General features: G+C 40.8%; 1 protein-coding gene across 1 annotated transcript in view; it reads left to right on the top strand.

The window, feature by feature from the left end:
• The first annotated feature begins 10,026 nt into the window (after window positions 1-10,026).
• The window catches only part of LOC121945933 (basonuclin zinc finger protein 1), a 77,064-nt gene continuing 68,516 nt past the window's right edge, over window positions 10,027-18,574 (top strand). Inside the window, exon 1 of the mRNA XM_088084095.1 lies at window positions 10,027-10,241. Coding sequence (XP_087940221.1) covers window positions 10,233-10,241 — 9 coding nt within the window. The 5' untranslated portion in view covers window positions 10,027-10,232. The remainder of the gene's footprint in view (window positions 10,242-18,574) is intronic.

Raw genomic sequence — 18,574 nt, 5'->3', positions numbered from 1 at the left:
GGACGTGAATAGACTCTCACTTGAACACCAACTAAATCAATCCTCTGCTCACATATTCTCCAACTAATGCACCTTTGTTTTTCCCTGTGTGAGCAATGTTTGTTAAATAGTACGACTTCCAGGAATCAATGCAGAAACCAACAGGCTTGAGACTGAGAGACACAGACAGGGTGAGGAAGTCTGAGAGTATTGACAGACGGACTAATATGCTGTTAGTTTTGATGGTTTCATGTGATTTGCTGACATTAAGAAAACAGAATAACACCAGCCTCTTACATGCAACACAACTCATGTTGCAGAAACTCTACACAGAGTTTAGGGCAATAAGTAAAAAGCAGTATTTATCCTATACACTCCTCTAAATGTATGCTACAGTGTATATTTATCAAAAATCTGTTGTTGTGAACAGTGCAGGCAAAATCTTGAATGTCTATAATAAATAATATAAAGCTATTGAGTGCACAAACTGCGTGCCACAAAAAAAAAGTGACTTCAGGTCCATTTATCGACTTATTTTTGTCTCACAACCAAACATGCTCTTGGAGGCACATCTTTGACAAGTGCTCTGAACATGCTTTGCCTCACAGCAAAGTAAATATCACAGGCTCATGTTTCTGCAGCCGACCCAACTTATTGATTTCCCCCCTTTTGAAAAATACATTTGAAAAAGGCCCTAAGCTATCTGACACTGCTGAGGGCCCTAACACACACTGGCTAGTCTCGGGGCCCCCTTGGGTATTTTGTGGGACCCCAAGCAGCTCTGGCAAGAGGAGAGGTCAGGGGTCATCCTGTTAGGCCATGTCCTGCAGGCCCCCCTCCCCTGATACTGACGTCCAAATAAATCTCTAATCCCCCTCTCTCGACGATGCAACATGAAAGAGGGCACAGCCATTACCGCCGGTTACCACGGCAGACAAGCACCACCTCTCTGTTTATATTTCACTCCTCCATCCCCTCTCCTTCCTCCAGCTCTCGTCCTTATCAGCCCGTCCCTCCTCTTGCCGATTCACTCCTCTGTTTCTTCACTGTCTTTCCTTCCTGCGCCTGGAGAAACTGACCTTGGACGGCCAGTCTGCTTTGACAGAAGGAATATGAGTACAATGGAGCTCTGTGGCTTCCCGGGTCCCTCTATCTAATCGCTACACTTACAACAGCTCAAGGCTCTCCACTCACTGTCTCCCAAAATGTTGAAGATACACCCCTGATTTTATCTGCGTCAGGTTGTTTACCAAAAAACAAACACAATGTGGGGTTCACTTAGAAATGCTTATTACACTCAAGTATTTTGATTACAATATTTCAATTAAGCAATATTACATGAGAGGGTGACAGAGATGCAGAGACACCATTGAGTTTAATATTGTGATTATAAAACGATTACCAACAAAATAAAAAGCTCTTAAAATAAAAAACTTTTTGTGACTATTATCTCTGTTTCCATGGAAATTCATGGAGTCAGACTAATAACTGGAAAACAATCACTCACGTCAGTAGAATCGTATATGAAATGAATCCTAGTTTATTACTCCAGCAAGTAGGTCGGACCTTAGTAACGACCTGCAGACACGTTTTCTAGTCCCTGCGGAGTCAGGGACGAGAAAACCAAGTTGTGCTCATGCTTTCTAGATATCATAGGATATCACAAACTAAATAAATACACCAGATATAAACACAAAAATGGTCAGCTTTCCTCAGTCAAAAAAAACATTTTTGCAAGTACAGATTTAGCTACTACATCTGCAACCTTTGTCTGTATTTTTTAGCTAGTAGCTCAGTGTCACGGATGACAAACAGTTCCAATAACTCAAGAGCAAGGTAAAATCCAAAACTCAAAATGAATGAAAGAAAGAGAGATCATTTCCAGAACGTTATCTAATTAAATATTCTGCTCCTTGATGACGTTTAGCCTTTCTAAAACAACAATTCACTGCTGCCCCAATCACTTAGCCTACGTTTCCCATCATGCCTAGATCTACACTGAGTAGTTTTTGCAGTGAAGTTTGCTGTTTTATGTTCCAAAATACAAATGTCACTTTTTGTCAGTGTTTATAATGTGTCTTTTAAGAACATGGTGGTTTATGCTGGTTATTGTCATCTTTGTGTCAGTTTACATCATTAGTGAGTTGGCTGTTACTTTTCTTTTGGTCGGCTGTATTTTCAGCGGCGAAGTTTTCACTCTTAAATGTAGTGAAATTGACGTTCATTGACACTGTTTCAAATGCCTGAAACACCAAGCTGATGGTTGGCCAGTGGACACCAGTGAGTTTCTGATGGCCTCATTTTTGCAGTGTGTCTCGCACTTGCTCTGTGGTGTCAGGGAGGTCCCAGGTTTGAGTCCCGACCGTCCCAGGTCCTTTCTGTGTGGAGTGTGCATGTTCTATCCACGTCTGCTTGGGTTTCCCCCACCATCAAAAACATGTACGTTAGCTTAGTACTCCTGTTGTTGCTCCTGGCAGGAGATCTGGAGCTGGTCCCTGTGCGCTGCACATGGCAGCTTACTGCTCCATTGAGGACTAATTAAATGCATTTTGCACATGTGACAATAAATTCTTCTTCTTCTTCTTCTTCTTCTTCTTCTTCTTCTTTTGGCACCATAGACTGTATATAAAGACGGACAATACCTTGTCCTTGTTGACTTTTTTCGGCCGATGGAATTGGCATCCGACTGGCTAGCTCAGTACACATGAGAAGCAGAAGTAAGAAAAGCAAACAAACAAAGTTGAAAGAACGTGAGATCTTGACAAACTTGTTATATTAGGTGAGATCATTTTTTAGCCATTGAGCTCCTGTGTCTTTGTTCATTGTAACATGGTAAATATTCACGTTTAACGAGCTAAATATTGTCTCAAATCCTTTTTGTCAGACTTCTGGTTTCGCTTTTTGAATGATGATTAAATAGGTCCACCGTCTTCTGGTATGGAGCGTTATTTCCTCTCCAGCAGGCGCTGAACGTTTGTACTAGTCTTTGTGTTGTTTTCGAGTGCAATGTTTTGGCCGACAAAAAGCAACTTTTCATTTGCAGCAAATAGGTTCTTGATGTTGGTTTAGCGTGTTTGGGCTCATAGATCCAAGTGGGAATTCTCTGTGCATTTGACGAGTTTCTGATATTTGAAACTTTCTATGCACTTTGCATAAATAGGATGTAAGCTATAGCATAAAGTGTTTTGCAGCACGTAGTTTCAGTTTTTTGCTCCTAAATATTGCCCAATAATCACAAAATATAATTCTCGCAGCGTTTGCCACCAAATTTGACTTCGCATTTTATTTACAGACTTGTTGCTCTCCGCAGTGCAGTGATTCACAGCCATATACTATTAAACTGTCACACTAACGTCTTTTGTAAAGGATTTCACTCGAGGGAAACACTCCAGGATCCTTTTACACTTTTAGACCTCATCAATCTGTGATGCTTAGTGAATTCCTGGACTTCTTGTGTGATGAAGTGTTCTCATTTCATTTCTTATACATTCCCACAGCCGGCTTTGTCACCTGCAATAGAAAATTTTGAGTCTTGTCCTCAGAAAAACAGCTACAAAAAAGCTCAGCATTGCAATAAACTATTGAAACATTTGTAACTGTGTGACCGTCAGACATTCACATCATCTGAAATACAGAGTCTGGTGACTGTAAACATGCAGCTGGAGTGAAGGGAGGTTTGGTGTGTGAGATCTATTGACTGTGCTGTCTACAGGTGGTACATTGAAATATCTGACTGACTTTACATAGAGAGGTGAGCATTGAGACTATCTGTCCAAAGTCATCAAGCTGTTTTGTACATGATTGTGTCAGAATCTGCATCTATTGACATTTGTGGTTGGAGGAGCATGACAGGAAAGTGCAGTGATTGCAGCAATATATCAATAAATAAAGCCAAACCACTCATAACACTGACATCATGGACTGTGTGGAAGTCTGTGGTGGCCACTGTTGAAAAAAAAGTAATTTACTCAACTTGATTTTCTATTTTTGTTTGTGTGAAATATCTTCAAATTAAAATAAAAGAAAATAAATTAAAAACTCAATTGAAAATACTTAAAAAATAAAATTATATTCATTGGAAGTGAATGAAAACTAAATAATAAAATAAATTAAAAGTCAGTTTCATTATGATCGGTTTCATAAAAGTTGAGTTTTACAGACAAAAAAGGCCTGAAAAACCTTCTATTATGAACATTAATAAAATATATATAATTATTATTTTACACATAAGCATAAATAAGTACATAATTTAAGTTCGCATAAGTCTCTTATTAAAAAATAAAAAATAAATCAATAATAATAAACAAAATTAACAGTACACAAGTGACAAATGATGTTGGAGCTGAAGTAAAATATAGTAAAAGTTTTAGATTTTCCTTTTAAAAAATTGTATACAAGTTGCACATTGTAACATTTACAGAAAAACTATTAGTTTAGCTTATTACATTTTTTTTTATCAGGGACCATATTCAGCAACAATAATCTTAGATCTTCAGTCTGGGCAGTTCAACACAAGCACAACTGATACAGCATCACATCACTGTTTTGTGTTTCACAAAGTGTGTTTATATAAAAGTTTAATTTTCATACTGCCAGCCACAGACTACATAGACAGTAGAAAGATAAAATACAATAAAATGCAAATCCTTACCAAAGTGACCCATAAGCTCTGCAAAGTAAGAAAATCGAGCAAAACGCTACTGCTGTGCAAAGCTGTGCTGCAGAAACAATCTATAGTTAAAAAATGTGCAAACTTACTGCTTGCTTCTATTAAAAAGTGACATAGAGCCCCTAATCTCTGTTGACAAGCTGCATTCAGTTGTGCACTGAGTTGCATTAAAGCTGTTTCACAGTCGTACAACTGGTTGGAGCTGTGACTTAGTAAAATGTTTTCATATTTCATGCCAATGACAGTGATTAGCGGTTCCACTGGGTCCAGATCAGCCAAAAGTGCAAGGCCAACAAGAACATCCAGGTTCGAAGAGAGGTCAAACGGCTGAGTGTAGTTGTGGAAAAAAACAAATGCTTCTTTCAATCAAAGGGGAGGCAGAGAAAACACAGTGGTTTCCGCCCACAACTCCACACACTATACACCAGTCCCTCACAGCGCTCGGCCACATGTGTTGCTCTTAGCTGCTGCACAAACACAAGCTGCAGAGCCTGTCGCTGCCTGAGCCCATAAGTCACATTTTAGTCCTGACCTACGGGTGCCAAGAGTGATGGCTTCAGGAAAGGGGGACTTCCTCTGAGAGTAGAGGGGAGCAGAGGGGTGGCGGTGAGGTATAAGCGGGGCAGGAAGCGTAGTGTGTGGTAGTGTGATGAGGATGGCCTGTTCAACACTTGTCTCTCTGAGTGGCCATGTGCTGCTGGATCTCAAAAGGGGACCTGAGGGAGAAGAGAGACAAAGCCCAGGGGAGATCGGAGACACACAGGAGAGAGGGCTAATTTATGTCCCGGTATGCTGAAAAGTTGCTACAAAGGACCCTTTGCATTCCCCTTATGGTTGTCACATGTGCATCGGTCAGAGTTCGGAGACGACACAGGCGAGGAGACACTGGGGGAGAAAACGTGATGTGAGAAAGGTTGGAAAGGGGCAACTGTACCCCTGAACTCACTGATCCACCAGAGCATGTTCTCAACTCATCGCATGTTACTGCTTTGTCAGTGGACTTTCTTGTCTACATATTTCGTGTTAGGTATCCTTTTGCGTTCGAAGTTTATGCTCCAGGACGCCGCTACCATGATGTCAACAAATGCACATGGTGGGATGGCGTGGCACGTGGTTGTTTTTTTCAGTCGCTGTGAGCGGGTAACAAACAAGCACCTCACCAGTTCACATATTACTAATATTTGTATGTCGCACTCATACCCTTGGAGCTCTGCAAAAGCCCTGCTTTTTGTGTGTGTGTCTGTGAGAGAGAACCAGCCTTGTGAGAGCGAGAGAACCTGGTGGCTTATAAAAACAACATGACATTTTATTCACGTTTGTGAAAAAGTAATTTTATATATTGCATGTCGACCGAGCAGCGATACCGCAAGTATATTCGGTATATCGCCCACCACTAGTCTATGGGAATTAAGTCACTTCTAGAGTCAGCCTCAAGTGATCATTCAAAGAACTGCAATTTTTTTTTAACTTCTGCGTTGGCTGCATTTTTTAGCCTCGGAGGTTGCAACATGCATTTAATACAAGAGAGGGAGCTCCTAAACAGGAGTAGCTTCAGCTGGTTGCAATCTGCAATCCTCATTGTTAGATGCCACTAATCCTCCTAAACCATGCACACTGCTCCTTTAAGGATTAAAATTTTGATGGTTACATTTTTTTCAGCAAATTCGACCACAGCTATTTGCCATTGCTGTCAGAGTAATGAGGGTTCAACTTTTCAGTATGAACATATTAAAACTAGAGATGCACGCTATTGGATTTTTTGCCAATATGCAATATCCTGATATATAACAAATCATGTGGCTGATAGCCGATACCGAAATCGATATATATCCTCTTTTTTCTCCCCCACCAAATTTTTTTTTATCGTCAAGTCTTGCCAGTTGTGGAGTCAACATTATATTAATTATATTATATGAAATACAATATAATTTTTTAATGTATGTAATATCCATTCATTGTTCAAAATGAGAAAAATACCTCAACTTAAGGTTGATATTTCGTACATGTTCAATTTGTCATAAAATAAATGAATAAATAATTAGTTTGTGATACATGCTGACATTATCGTGCATGCTTAATAAAATAAAATAAAATAAAATAAAATAAATAAGAAACATTATAATATAATGAACATAAATAATTTAAAGAGTCCACCTTTCGCATTTAGGTATTATTAAAATATGTTCATTTTAACTATGTAAATAAGGTTAAATGTTGCTATGAGACTCTTAATGGTAGGAAAATGCATTTACTTCACATGTTGCATTTTACAACATTTTGTGACACTGACCGTGTATCTCTGGTCAGAATCGCCCGGCGTGAATATGGCTGCAGATAAATAATGAAGACGGATTCTTGACAATTATTCCACTAACACCTTCTGAATGTCAAGTGACTCTCAAGTCCAGAACCAAAAGGTCTTCATCAAAGACTAAAGCCTGATGGTTTTGACAAGCGCTCCGCCCAAGTCTAAACATCTTCCTCGTGCCTGGTCTGTTCTGGTCCTTTACCCAGACGGCCCCCACCAAAACGCCATTCGTCTTTTTTATGTCTCTCTCTCTCTCATCCCCTCTTGATAAGCACCAGCATTCTGCAGGTTGCCTTTTCTGATCTGTCCCACGGGAGAGGGGGGGTTGTGTGTGTTCGCGGGGGAGATAGACAGGTGATGTGGGGGGGTGACGGCGGGCTGTGAGTGAGTGGGAGCTGCAGGTGAGAGAGGGGAGACATGGCAGTAAGAGATGATGGGGAGGTTGGGGGATAAAAGGAGGAGGGAGGGCAGGTGGTGGGGGGGGTTAAGGAGCGCTGTGCATGTGCTCGGTGTCATCTGACTTTCAGGCTGGCTTGCTGATCTCCTCTGATGTACAGTACATGACATGGGCCTGGAAGCCCAGCCCCTAATCAAGGCAACAGAGGCTGCAGCGCCCCCCGCCTGCCCTTCCCCCCTCTCCCTCGACACCACCAGGGCCCACGGGAAGGAGGCAACAAACCAGCAGCTGTGTTCGCCTCCTCTCCCTCCTCTCCTCCAGTCAGGTGGAATGAGGGGATTGGAGAGGACTGGAAGTGGAACAGAAGGGTATCTGAGTAAAGCCGGAGATATTTGCATGCCTCCCAACGCTTCATAGCCTCCAATTAGCATCGGAGGCCCCGCTGCCGGCTGCGGGACCTAACCGCGGCTGGGCCAGTGGTGGCATTCCTGGGCCTGAGGAGGATTAACACACCCCTCCTCTGGACGGGGATGTGCCAGCGCTCTGACCCGACCATGACCCTGTACCCAGTACCTATAAGGTCAAAGTCTGCTCCGTGACTTCCAGGCCAAAGCTGCAATTCTGAATTTATTAATATTTTACCTTCAGAGCAATTTAATCCTGATGGAGAGTAGAAGGCTCTAATAAAACCAGAAGTAAAATCACCTTAGCTCAGTCTGTCATCCTGTATAGTTTAATAGGTAGTGATTTTCCCTACTTCATTTATGACTGAAAGATTGTATGTTAAACCCCAATTTAGATAATATTTATTTCTGGCATGTTTTCAGCAGTTTCCATTCAGTGTATTTGCAATATTGTCATTGTGCCTCTAGAAGTGCAGTATATTTAAATCAAACTTGATGTCGTAAACAAGTTCATGAAGATCCATGCTGCATGCCGAATGTAGCGTGCACTAAACTTATAAGATTATATATATATATATATATATATATATATATATATATAAGGGGGGTGTTAACTGCATATTTATTGCATATTGGTAGCATTTCACCTCACAAAACTAATGTAAAAAAGCAATAAACACTGAAACCACAAATGCTGTTAAATTTGCAATCATGTCACAGCTAAGACACCATAGCTGGTTGGCATAGTAACACAATGTGTCCCAAATTCATTTACTGCAGCTTTAATGTTTAGTTGCTCATAACTACCCCGACTGTACTGTAAGCTGGTTTGCCTAGCTGCTTACATACTGCTAAATGGATAAAGGTCGATTTAGTGAAGATGTGGACGTAGAAAATAAGAGTGCAGTTTAATACGAGGACAGCTACTTTTTCTATGTACTTTGTCAAAGTTTCGCATCCCTCATCGTGTCTGTATGTCTTGAGCTGTTGAGCGAGAACACAGTCAAGTAACATGAATAAGGCATTTCAGTCCTCACATCCACCTCTGTCCGGGGCGAGGCCCTGAAGGGGAGCAGTGAGCAACCTGCAGACTCAAGCACGAGTACAAAGAGCGGAGTTGAAGGGACTCAAGTTCCCAGAATGTGAGTTGAAGCCAAGAGGACATGAGTGTCTCCAGCTGAACAATCAATACTGTCACTGTACAATGGCACTGCTCTAAGATCTAAGAGCACCTGAGAGAAAGGACCCTTTGAGTGTGTATGAGGTGTAAAGAGCATGCTTTATGTGCATTTTATGTGCGAGCACGAACACGTACGGTCTATTAACAGATGCACTCATGCACTGTATGCTTTGTTACGTCTGTGAAGGGCAACACGCAGCCTTAATTACAGCACACACTGATACATGAAAGACGGTTTCAGCTGTAAAAACAGAGGTGGTTTTGGAAAGGCTCATATGGCCCTGACAGATCAACACATTCTTTGTTTTAACATTTTACTGACTATAAAATGGTTTAAAGATGCTCTGCATGTGTGCCCGTCTATATTTGTCAAATTATGCACAATCTACATGCAGCTTCACGCCACTGAGGAGGAAATCCTGAACTTGGTGGCCGTTCTGTGTTTATCCCCATTAGGGAAATACATATAAATATAATAAATATATTCAGTACATACTCCTCCAATCTTAATAAACTCAAAAACTTTATTTGCTGCAAAAACAATTTGTAAGATCCTCTAATGAGGCCTCTTACAGGATTACAGTTTACTGACTGGTTACTGTTGCTGCTCTTTGTTGTCATTTATCTTTTGATGTATTTTATTGTAAAATATTGATTTAGTTTTTTTTTTTCGTTTTTCTTTTTTTTCGTTTTTTGTTGTTGTTTGTTGTTTTCAGGGTTGTTTAAGCCTGTGGCTTTATGACCTCTTTTTTATTTATTCATCTGGATTTTATGTAGTTTTTAATTGTGTGCAAATGAACTAAAGAGCTGTGCTGCACGCATAGCTGAGAAATAAGGAGACAAAATAAAACTAGTGGATGCAGCAAAGACTGTGAAATAAAGAAAGACAGAACCAAGATTTAGTTTAGTCAAGTTTTTCTTTTGGTATAGAGATACTTTAAACTATAGTGCCATTTTTAGCAACAGCGGCGGCTCTGTGCTGCCTCATATGTCCTTGTTGGAAAAGTATTTTTTGGTAAGAAACTTATGTCGTTTTCTCTGCATGTCTTGAACGCAGCCTGTGGCCCAGTGTCACCTCAGTGCTGAAGGCGGAGCCTGAAGCCAATCACCTGAGTTGGTGACGAGCTGCAGGTGCTGCACAGCAGAGCTGCTCATGCAAAGCTGTGGCTGGCCTTGACACGGTGAACTCTGCTGTCCCAGTCTGAACTCCAGACATCAGCTTGGTTTGAAGCCTCTGCGAATCCTTTGTCACAGGACTGCTCTTCTGAAGCAGCTGAAGGAGCCGACGTCCTTCAATGTCATCGGTGAGTCAAACACTTTGTGTTTTCATTTATTCTCTGTATCCGTTTTTGGTGGACAAGGGCATATTTCCTGCTATTACAAATCAAATATTTATATTTATATTTTACATGCTTTTCATTCTTCATTTTTGGCTGTGGTCATGCATATGGCATAATATGGTGCAAAATTGTGTCTTTTTTTGTTTAATCTGTGACTTTCCAGCTCAGCTCCTACAATAAGTCCAACATACACTGTGGAAACTAAATTGTTACATTCATACTGTTTAGTGCAAAAATTGCACCACTGAAACTCTTTTAAACTGCAAGTTTTGATCCCACAGCCATCAAAGCATAAAAACATGCATATTATTATGGAATTTGTAACTTTTAACTGTTTTCTACCTAATATCACTATTTTACCATACTTGGCATATAGAGAAAATACATGTTATTTCCATTAGGTGCACTGTCAATTAATGATGCTGCAAATCATTGTCATATCCCAGACTGGGATTATGAAAAAAAATCTACTTTGCATGTAGCATACTGAAAATAATCATTTCATTTTTATAGACTGATTTTGAAAAGCACATTTTGTGTGCACAGCGGCGTGAGTGTGAGTATTTGACTCTGCACAAAAAATAATAATGTGTCAAGGCCAATATTGCTGCTAATCATTGACATATTAAAGGCTATTATAATAAAAACCTACTTACCATGTAGTATATTTGAAATATATATTTTTTAAATCTAAAAACATAGTGGCATCATGACAAAAACCCGGCATTTAAAGGGTCAAAATTCTGAAAATTAATGAATAGCTGGTATTTATGATTAGATGTTGATTAAAAAAATGAACTCAATGAAAGTAAAAAATCATATTTATGTATAATACTTTTTTACAGCCTGTTTTTTAGAAGTGCATTTTGTGGGCAGAGCAGTGTGAGTGTGAGGAATATGAAAGCCCTAAAGGGTGATGATTTTAAAAAGGGCTCTTTTATTTTCTAAACCATTTGCTGTAGTTTTTAGCAGATGTTTCTCATTGGACTGTTTTTTCAGCATTGGATTCATTCACATTTGGAGGTTTGATTGGGACCAAATGAACTATAGTGTGTGTTGGTGTTAATGAAGGAGCAGGTCATGCAGTGCAACAGTGTGGCTCATTAATGTGTTTTTATTAGTTTCCTGATGATAATGGAGCTCTATGGCACGGAGGAATACGTTTTATCTGGTCTTGGATACACACACAGTACCTGTTAGAAGGAACGTTACTAATAATATAGAAAATCACCAAACTTGTCCCTTAGATAAATGGTTCCCAACTGGTGGGTCGCGCTCCGAAAGTGAGCCTCGAGACCTCAAGTGACTCGTGAATCTGGCGAGTTTGTGTACAGTGAAGTTTCGGCACAGAGCTTTTTTTGAAGTGCTGTTTCTGTTCATTCTTGCAACATGTTTTATTTATTTGTGTCCTAAGCCAACATGTTGTTCACATTTTGTGAAATAAAATTAAAAGTGTGGCATTTTACCCAAAGCGTGGAGTTTGAACTTAAAGCAAAGGAGGATACTGGATCCTGTGGCTGGACCAGTTGGGAACCACTGCCTTAGATAATGCCCCCAAAACACAGGAATTTATTTATTTTAATTTGGAGGCCCCGGTGGCAGAGTGGCTCACACAGCTGGTTGTCTGCAGAAGAGCCTGACATCTTAAATTGTGTTGCTTATGGTGACTTTGTATGCTGTCGGACGTTGCACCGTTAGACCGTGATGCTAAAAAGTCAATCCTTGAGAACTTCAGTGTGATGAAACTGTAAAAACATTTACCATGATTTCATACTATTATTTAACAGGTGTATCATTGAAATGTAATTATTGCTTAGGTTATTTTTCCTCGTAGATTTTTCCCAGTTTGCTCTTTTACACACAGACGTTATTGTGAGGTTGTTGAGAGTGTGTGTAGACTGAGGTTTACTCCCCGTGTGTTGAAGTTAAGTAAAAGCCCAAAATGCTCTGGGGGATACACACACATATTTCACACATTTAAGCAGTGGTGATTTTATTCATGAAAACTTTGATGAAAAATGTTCTTCAGTGACCTTTTTCAATCCATGATGAAGACGAGACATTGATCAACTAAAAGTAGATCTTTGATAATATCAATTCTGACAAAATGTAGATTTTGTTGACAAGAGAAGACAAGTCTTAAGTGTCAGTGATGGACTAACTGCTTTCAGAAAAAGGAAAAGGGAGGACAACAGAATGATAAATTATGTTATTAGGGACATGCACGAGATAAGCTTAAAGGGAAACTCCAGCAATTTAGTGATGAACTTCCAGGAAGTTTAAAAAAAGGAAACTTGACCACTGATTTTGTGCAGTGGAAAAGGGGCTCAAAAGTGGCATAACGTTGCAAAGACATCAGCTGATCTTGTGCTCTGCTCGACGGGTAAGATGCTCTCAAATGTCGTTGTTTTTACAATCGCAGACATTTGCAGCTGCTGTTTTTCTGCCAGTTAGCTGCTGGCTGCTTTTAAATCTCCTGCTGTGGGTTGACATGCATTACACGTCATCAAAATGCCACATGCCGCATCCCCCACATCCTGTCCTGCAAGCTGTCTTGATAGTCTTTACCTTAAGCTCGGTGTACACTGTGCGATTTTGACCATCGTGAAAGAAACATCTTTGGTAGCGGCTCTGAAACGGTGGTCCGACATCACACAGTGAGAGAGGTTTAAGGACGGCCGTTGTCAGGGTCGTGCGGTCAAAGACAGCCTGGGATAAAATTCTGACAGTGTCAGAAATTTGAATGAGAATCACACTGTGTCACTGCTTCATGTCTACTGGCCAACCAATAGAAATGCAGCATGAAATGACGCACCAATCAGTGCAGCTCTACTAAATGCTAATAGGTACTTACACTTACTGTGAGCTCGGCAAAATTGCCGTGTCAAGTTGGCCTCATTTCCCATGAACATTCTCCTCCTCCTCTTCTCCAGACTTTTTTTCTGCACACAGAAATGTCACGATAATGAGGGCTTGATTTGTTTGCTTACATCATTGTTACCACTACAGCGTCATAAATTGATGACGTACGCCGATAATGTTTTGTTCATGCATATTGATAAACGTAGATCATAGCCTGTGATTCAGTAGATGATGTCATCCCATAGCCTACATACATAAAACTTGATGTCGTACCCAAATTTATCAGATCCATATCACAGAGTGTAGCTGCACTAAACTTACAAGATTACAAAAACTCAGTCTGCAGGAGGCTTTGTCAAAGTGCTTTGAGCTTCTCTGTGTAACCATGAAAATGTGCATCATGCTTTCATTGCCAAGAGTGAAAATTTTAGGGAAAAGATAATATGCATTGTCTGTGAAAGTTATGCATTGACGTCCGAAATGAATATTTTGCGACTTAAAAAAAATCCTGGGTGTGCTGAGCAGTACTTGAAGGCAGCAGCAGAACTCCATCACTTTTGCAAACCTTAAACTATGACTGTTGTTGCAGTCAAAGCTGCAGACCAGCAGAGCCAGAGCGTAGGAGAGCAGAGAGTGAATATTTCAGCATGGTTGGAGGCATTAGTGGTGTCAGTGTGAGTGGTGGGATGAGGGTGTGTGTGTGTTTGGGGGGGTTGGGGGTGTGGGGGTTAGCAGATAGCAGAGCACATCTGGTGGTGAGGTGGGGAGGAGGTGGTGGTGGGTGGGGGCCCTGGGTGCAGCCTGTGGCGGCCCAACTCCCCTTCCCGTACCAGCCTCTAGAAGGGAGCTGCCTGTCTGTCGCAGCCTGATTTATACACGGCTAATGTCAGAGGAAAGCAATGTGGAAACTGTGGCATAAGCACTAAATACCGGCAGAGTTTAGAGATTATGATTCAGTGTCTGGGAGGACTGCTCCTCCAACACAGCCATGGCTGCTGCATCCACACACACACACACACACACACACACACACACACACACACACACACACGCACACTCACACACACACACACCAGTTTTTAGAGCTTATCTCAACAGTGACCCACAGCTCACATTTTTCAGGGCAATTTCTTGTGCCGCTCCCTCCCCTTTCTGTGCCTGGTTCAGGTAATTGTCCCAGACATCTTGTGTTATCAGCTCTTGTTCTTGCATATATCATGCAAAAACAGACCCCAAATTGGTGTGTTTGTTTTGTGTCCAAAATGTGCACAGCTTCTTATCGATATGTCTTTTTGCTTTCGCATGCTTCACTGAGTGAAAGTGTGTGAACCTACACGGCTTCCTTTTGTGTGTTTGCTGCTTATTGTGCAAGGCTGCGCTGAGGCCCTGAGTACAGCCAGCCAGGCAATGAGTTCTCCCAGCATCTGAAACATTAATGCAGAAACCCGATTAGCCATGCCATCACAGGCCTTCTGCTCCTTGCCTATTGATTTTCCTTCCGTTCGCCTTCCTCCTTCAAAAAGCCGGGAGGGGAGTCTCTTAAGAGCCAGAGCACCTCTCCTCCTCTCCCAGGCCTCCTCTGGCCCGGGCCTTCTCACCGATCCAGCCCTGCTGATTTCTACTGAGACTTCGGAGGGGCTATAGACTTCTGACGATAACCCTAGGTGCTGCAGGAGAGGGGCTTGGGGGATGTAGTGCAGAGACGCGGGTGGAGCAGGGAGGGGCTAATCGGCCTGATCAGTATGCCGGGGTGGAGAAGTGTACACTCCAGAGAGGGAAGCTGTGTAATCAGAGATGAAAGTTGTTGAGGGTCTGGTCAGCTTGACTCTCCCTCTCCCCTCTGGTTTCACTGACCTGGAGCGCTTTCACTGAAGGGGGAGATGAACATCTCTGATGGCTTAGCTCACAGACATGGTCTATCCATGCAGTTGTCTAGCTCCACGCTGTTGATCAGGGAACTTGGCTGAAGTTCCCTGGCAAATAAGATGCGTCGAGAATGTAAACTAGGACCCGGTCAAACTTTTTCTGGAGAAGAAACTACAGGGTGAAACTTTTTATATACAGCTGAACATACATTGCTTTGGCCAGACTTGAGTAAGAGACATCCAGGATTGTCAAATTTTAGAGTCTCTTGAGTTGAAGAAATTTCTAGGCGGGGTGATGAGGGTCACAGCTGGTCCAGCTACTTTTCCATGAGAGTGTGTGACTGAATTAGTGATGGCTGAAAATGAACAAACAAATCTTTTTGAATGACTGTTTTTAGTATCCAGTATGTACCAGCTCAGCCTGTCAACCGTTTGAGTGCTTATGAATTGCAAACGTACACAAATACAATACTGAACGTGCCTACCGGGCACAGGCCCGGGAGCCTAAAGTGTCAGCCCCCCCACCCCCGAGCCATCTCCTGCAAAATGTCACTCAAATGAAGAGGTGCCAACCAGCAAGCCTCAAAATAACTCCAAAGGACACAAAAAGACCACGAAAAGACCCCAAACAACTACAGCGACACAACAAGACCACAAAGAGATGCAAAGGAACTGCAAAGAGACACAAAGTGTCCACAAAAAGGTGCAAAATAACACAGATGCAAAACAGCCAAATACTTCTGAACGCAGCAAAAGTGACGTTGCTTCGGGTTTTAACTATATGTGCACTCAAAACAGTACTTTAGTACAAAGTATTGTCAGTACATTGCAGTGAAAGTATCAAAAGTAAATAAATCATTTTGCAGTAAAATGCCCTCTGACTGCTATAATATTAAGGATAAATTTTATACATAATTAGGGGCATGGTTGCTTTGAGTGACAGGCGGTCTTCAAATACTGTTCCTGGACTCTCAGTTAGAGCTTCCCCTCACTCTTTACAGCTCTAGTCTCTCGTCCAAATATTGTCACTTCTGGCTCCAAAAAAACAAGATGGCGATGACCAAAAACCAATGATTGACTGTATATATTCTGCCTAGCAACAGTAGCAGCAAAGTGGCTGGTGAAGATAGCAAAGCATTTAGCAGCCAATTGGAGAGGGATTACTGGGCCTTAATTTATCAGGTGGCTTTAAACACAACTCCAAATAAATGCTAATGTTGCTCGGAGTGTTTTGCATTTGTAAACAGGCGACTGTTTGCCAACACATTTGCCGTATCGACTTTATCTTTCAGAAAAATGTGTGTGTTGTTGACCTTGTTGTTATTTTCTGCACCAGGTGACTGAAAAACCCTGATTAGTGCTTATTGAAGAACGAAGGTATCACATTATTTTCTTGTAGTTAATCTATCAAAGCCCACACAAATGTTGTGAACTGCATAACATACCGTGGGAAGGTTTTTCATTTGCGATGGTGCAAATGTAAACGTGACTTTTTGAATTTCTTTCTTTAAGAACCTGGAGGTTCTGACTTCTCTGTGGCACTTTCTGTTTTGATAAATGTATTCTGCTTTTACAGATGATCTCATGGCTGTAAGCACATCTGCTGCAAACTACACATTGAGACTTAACTTTTCTGCAACTTAAAATCAATACTTGGCCATACAGTGGCATGAGACATCAGTGCCTTTGGAAATATTGAAATCACTCTGTGTTCAGTGTAATTTGGTATTGTTGTAGACAATCATACCCCTGCGGTGTGAAACATCCTCTCGGTATTTTGATTGTGTTCTTACCCAGATGAAATCATGTAGGAGTTGCCGCCTCTGCTTTAGGATCTCTCAACCAGCCCAGTGCTTGGCCTCACTTCCCTTTGTGCTTCCAAACTGCACCGCTGCATCTTTAAAAAAAGTAAACACACACACACACACAAAAAGAATAGGGATGGACCAAAAGTGGAGAATTGATGGTGTCAGCGTACTTTATATGGTATCAGGATCAAACGGCTTGTAGGAGAAAACTTCGGTCCTTGTAAAGAACAGATTAGTGCTGCCACAAGGTAAACAACCGAATACAGTCTGTGCTCCGCAGACGTGAGTGTGATCAGTGGTAGGTAGTAAATCACTGCAGGTAACACACATGACTGAGGCCACGTCTAGATGAGAACAGCCCTACTAAACATGGGAAAGGCTTGCATTTTTAAATATATCTGCATTCATGTGATGCCTCTCAGCTGAAATAAAAGCTGTGCCTATTATTGTAATGTAGTGTAATGTCATTTACACAGATGCATTGTACCTGGTTCTGCAGAGCTGCTATTTTACACCTGTAGTCCCTGGGCAGATTGGTGGAATAAATAAATTCATAAAAGACAGAATTTGAGTAAATAAAATATGAAACATCAGTTCATAAAATTTTACATTATAATCACCATGTCCCACCTCACCTAATCAAGAAAAATCTCAAATTTGTGCAGAATTACAGCTATAAAATTATGAAATTTTTCAGGCACAGTGATAACCGCATCGTAAACCAGTTTGCCCCCCTCCAACCCCCAACATCCACAAATATGCGCTAGATAAAAAAAAATTAGATATCTATAATGCTGTACAATCTCAAATCCTGAACCTTCCCCACACTGAATCCTCATTGCACCTCATTGTGCATGTGTTTTGCATTTAACAATGAAAACTAGTCATCTTTTTAATCTAAAATAGCGCCAATACACATAGTAACATCTTAACAATGACGCTTGTTTATAAAGCACTACATGATGTCATTTGCAAAAACAACAAAAAATTGTATTAGTGCAAATTGCGGTGTTGAGCTGCTCTTAGTCACTGCAGGGGAAATTCCTTCACTGTGACGGCCCCGTGTAGCTCATGATTTGGTGTTACAGCAAACAACTTTACCGATTGGATTAAGGTTAGTTCAGATGAAAGGCCCTACTAAAAACATAAAAGTCTTTACTTTACGTTTAAAAAAACAATGTGCTCATATGATAACATTGTGAGAATACAAACATAGTACACAAATCCACAAAAACAACCAAAAAAGCTGCAGTATGCATGCCGAGCCAGTAGTTGGCTTTGCATCTCTTTGTAATGACATAGAAAAACTCGGCACGCAGGCGAGAAGTGCGGCCGTGACGTCACCGTTCTCACAGGGTCTGCACTTTTATTTTTTAGCAGGTTTATCCAAACGGAAAATAGCAGGATAAATAGTTTTAAAATCAATAAGACAAGGACAATATCGAATAAAAAAATACAGTACAAAAAATAAATAATAGCTATCACAATAATACTAAAATAAACATTTCCCACCACCTCCCTTGAAAAAAAAGATACACCTTTGACCTTTTAAATATTTTATCATTTGCTGTTTTTTCATGATTTTGCAGTAAAAAAAATACTAAAATGGATTTTTTTAGTAGTTCATTAACCAGGTAGTACTTTATTTCTACTTGATTAAGTTTTTTTTAAAAAAAAATTATTATTTAATTAATTATTATTGCAGTTTTTGTACTTTTGCATGAGTATAGGTTTTTAATACTTTACCCAGCGTGGAGTGTGA

Source organism: Plectropomus leopardus, chromosome 1, assembly GCF_026936395.1.
Source record: "Plectropomus leopardus strain MGB_pleo_1.0 chromosome 1, ASM2693639v1, whole genome shotgun sequence".
NCBI lineage: Eukaryota > Metazoa > Chordata > Actinopteri > Perciformes > Serranidae > Plectropomus > Plectropomus leopardus.
Note: the sequence above shows the minus strand (reverse complement) of the source record. Positions and strands in the feature narration are given on the sequence as shown.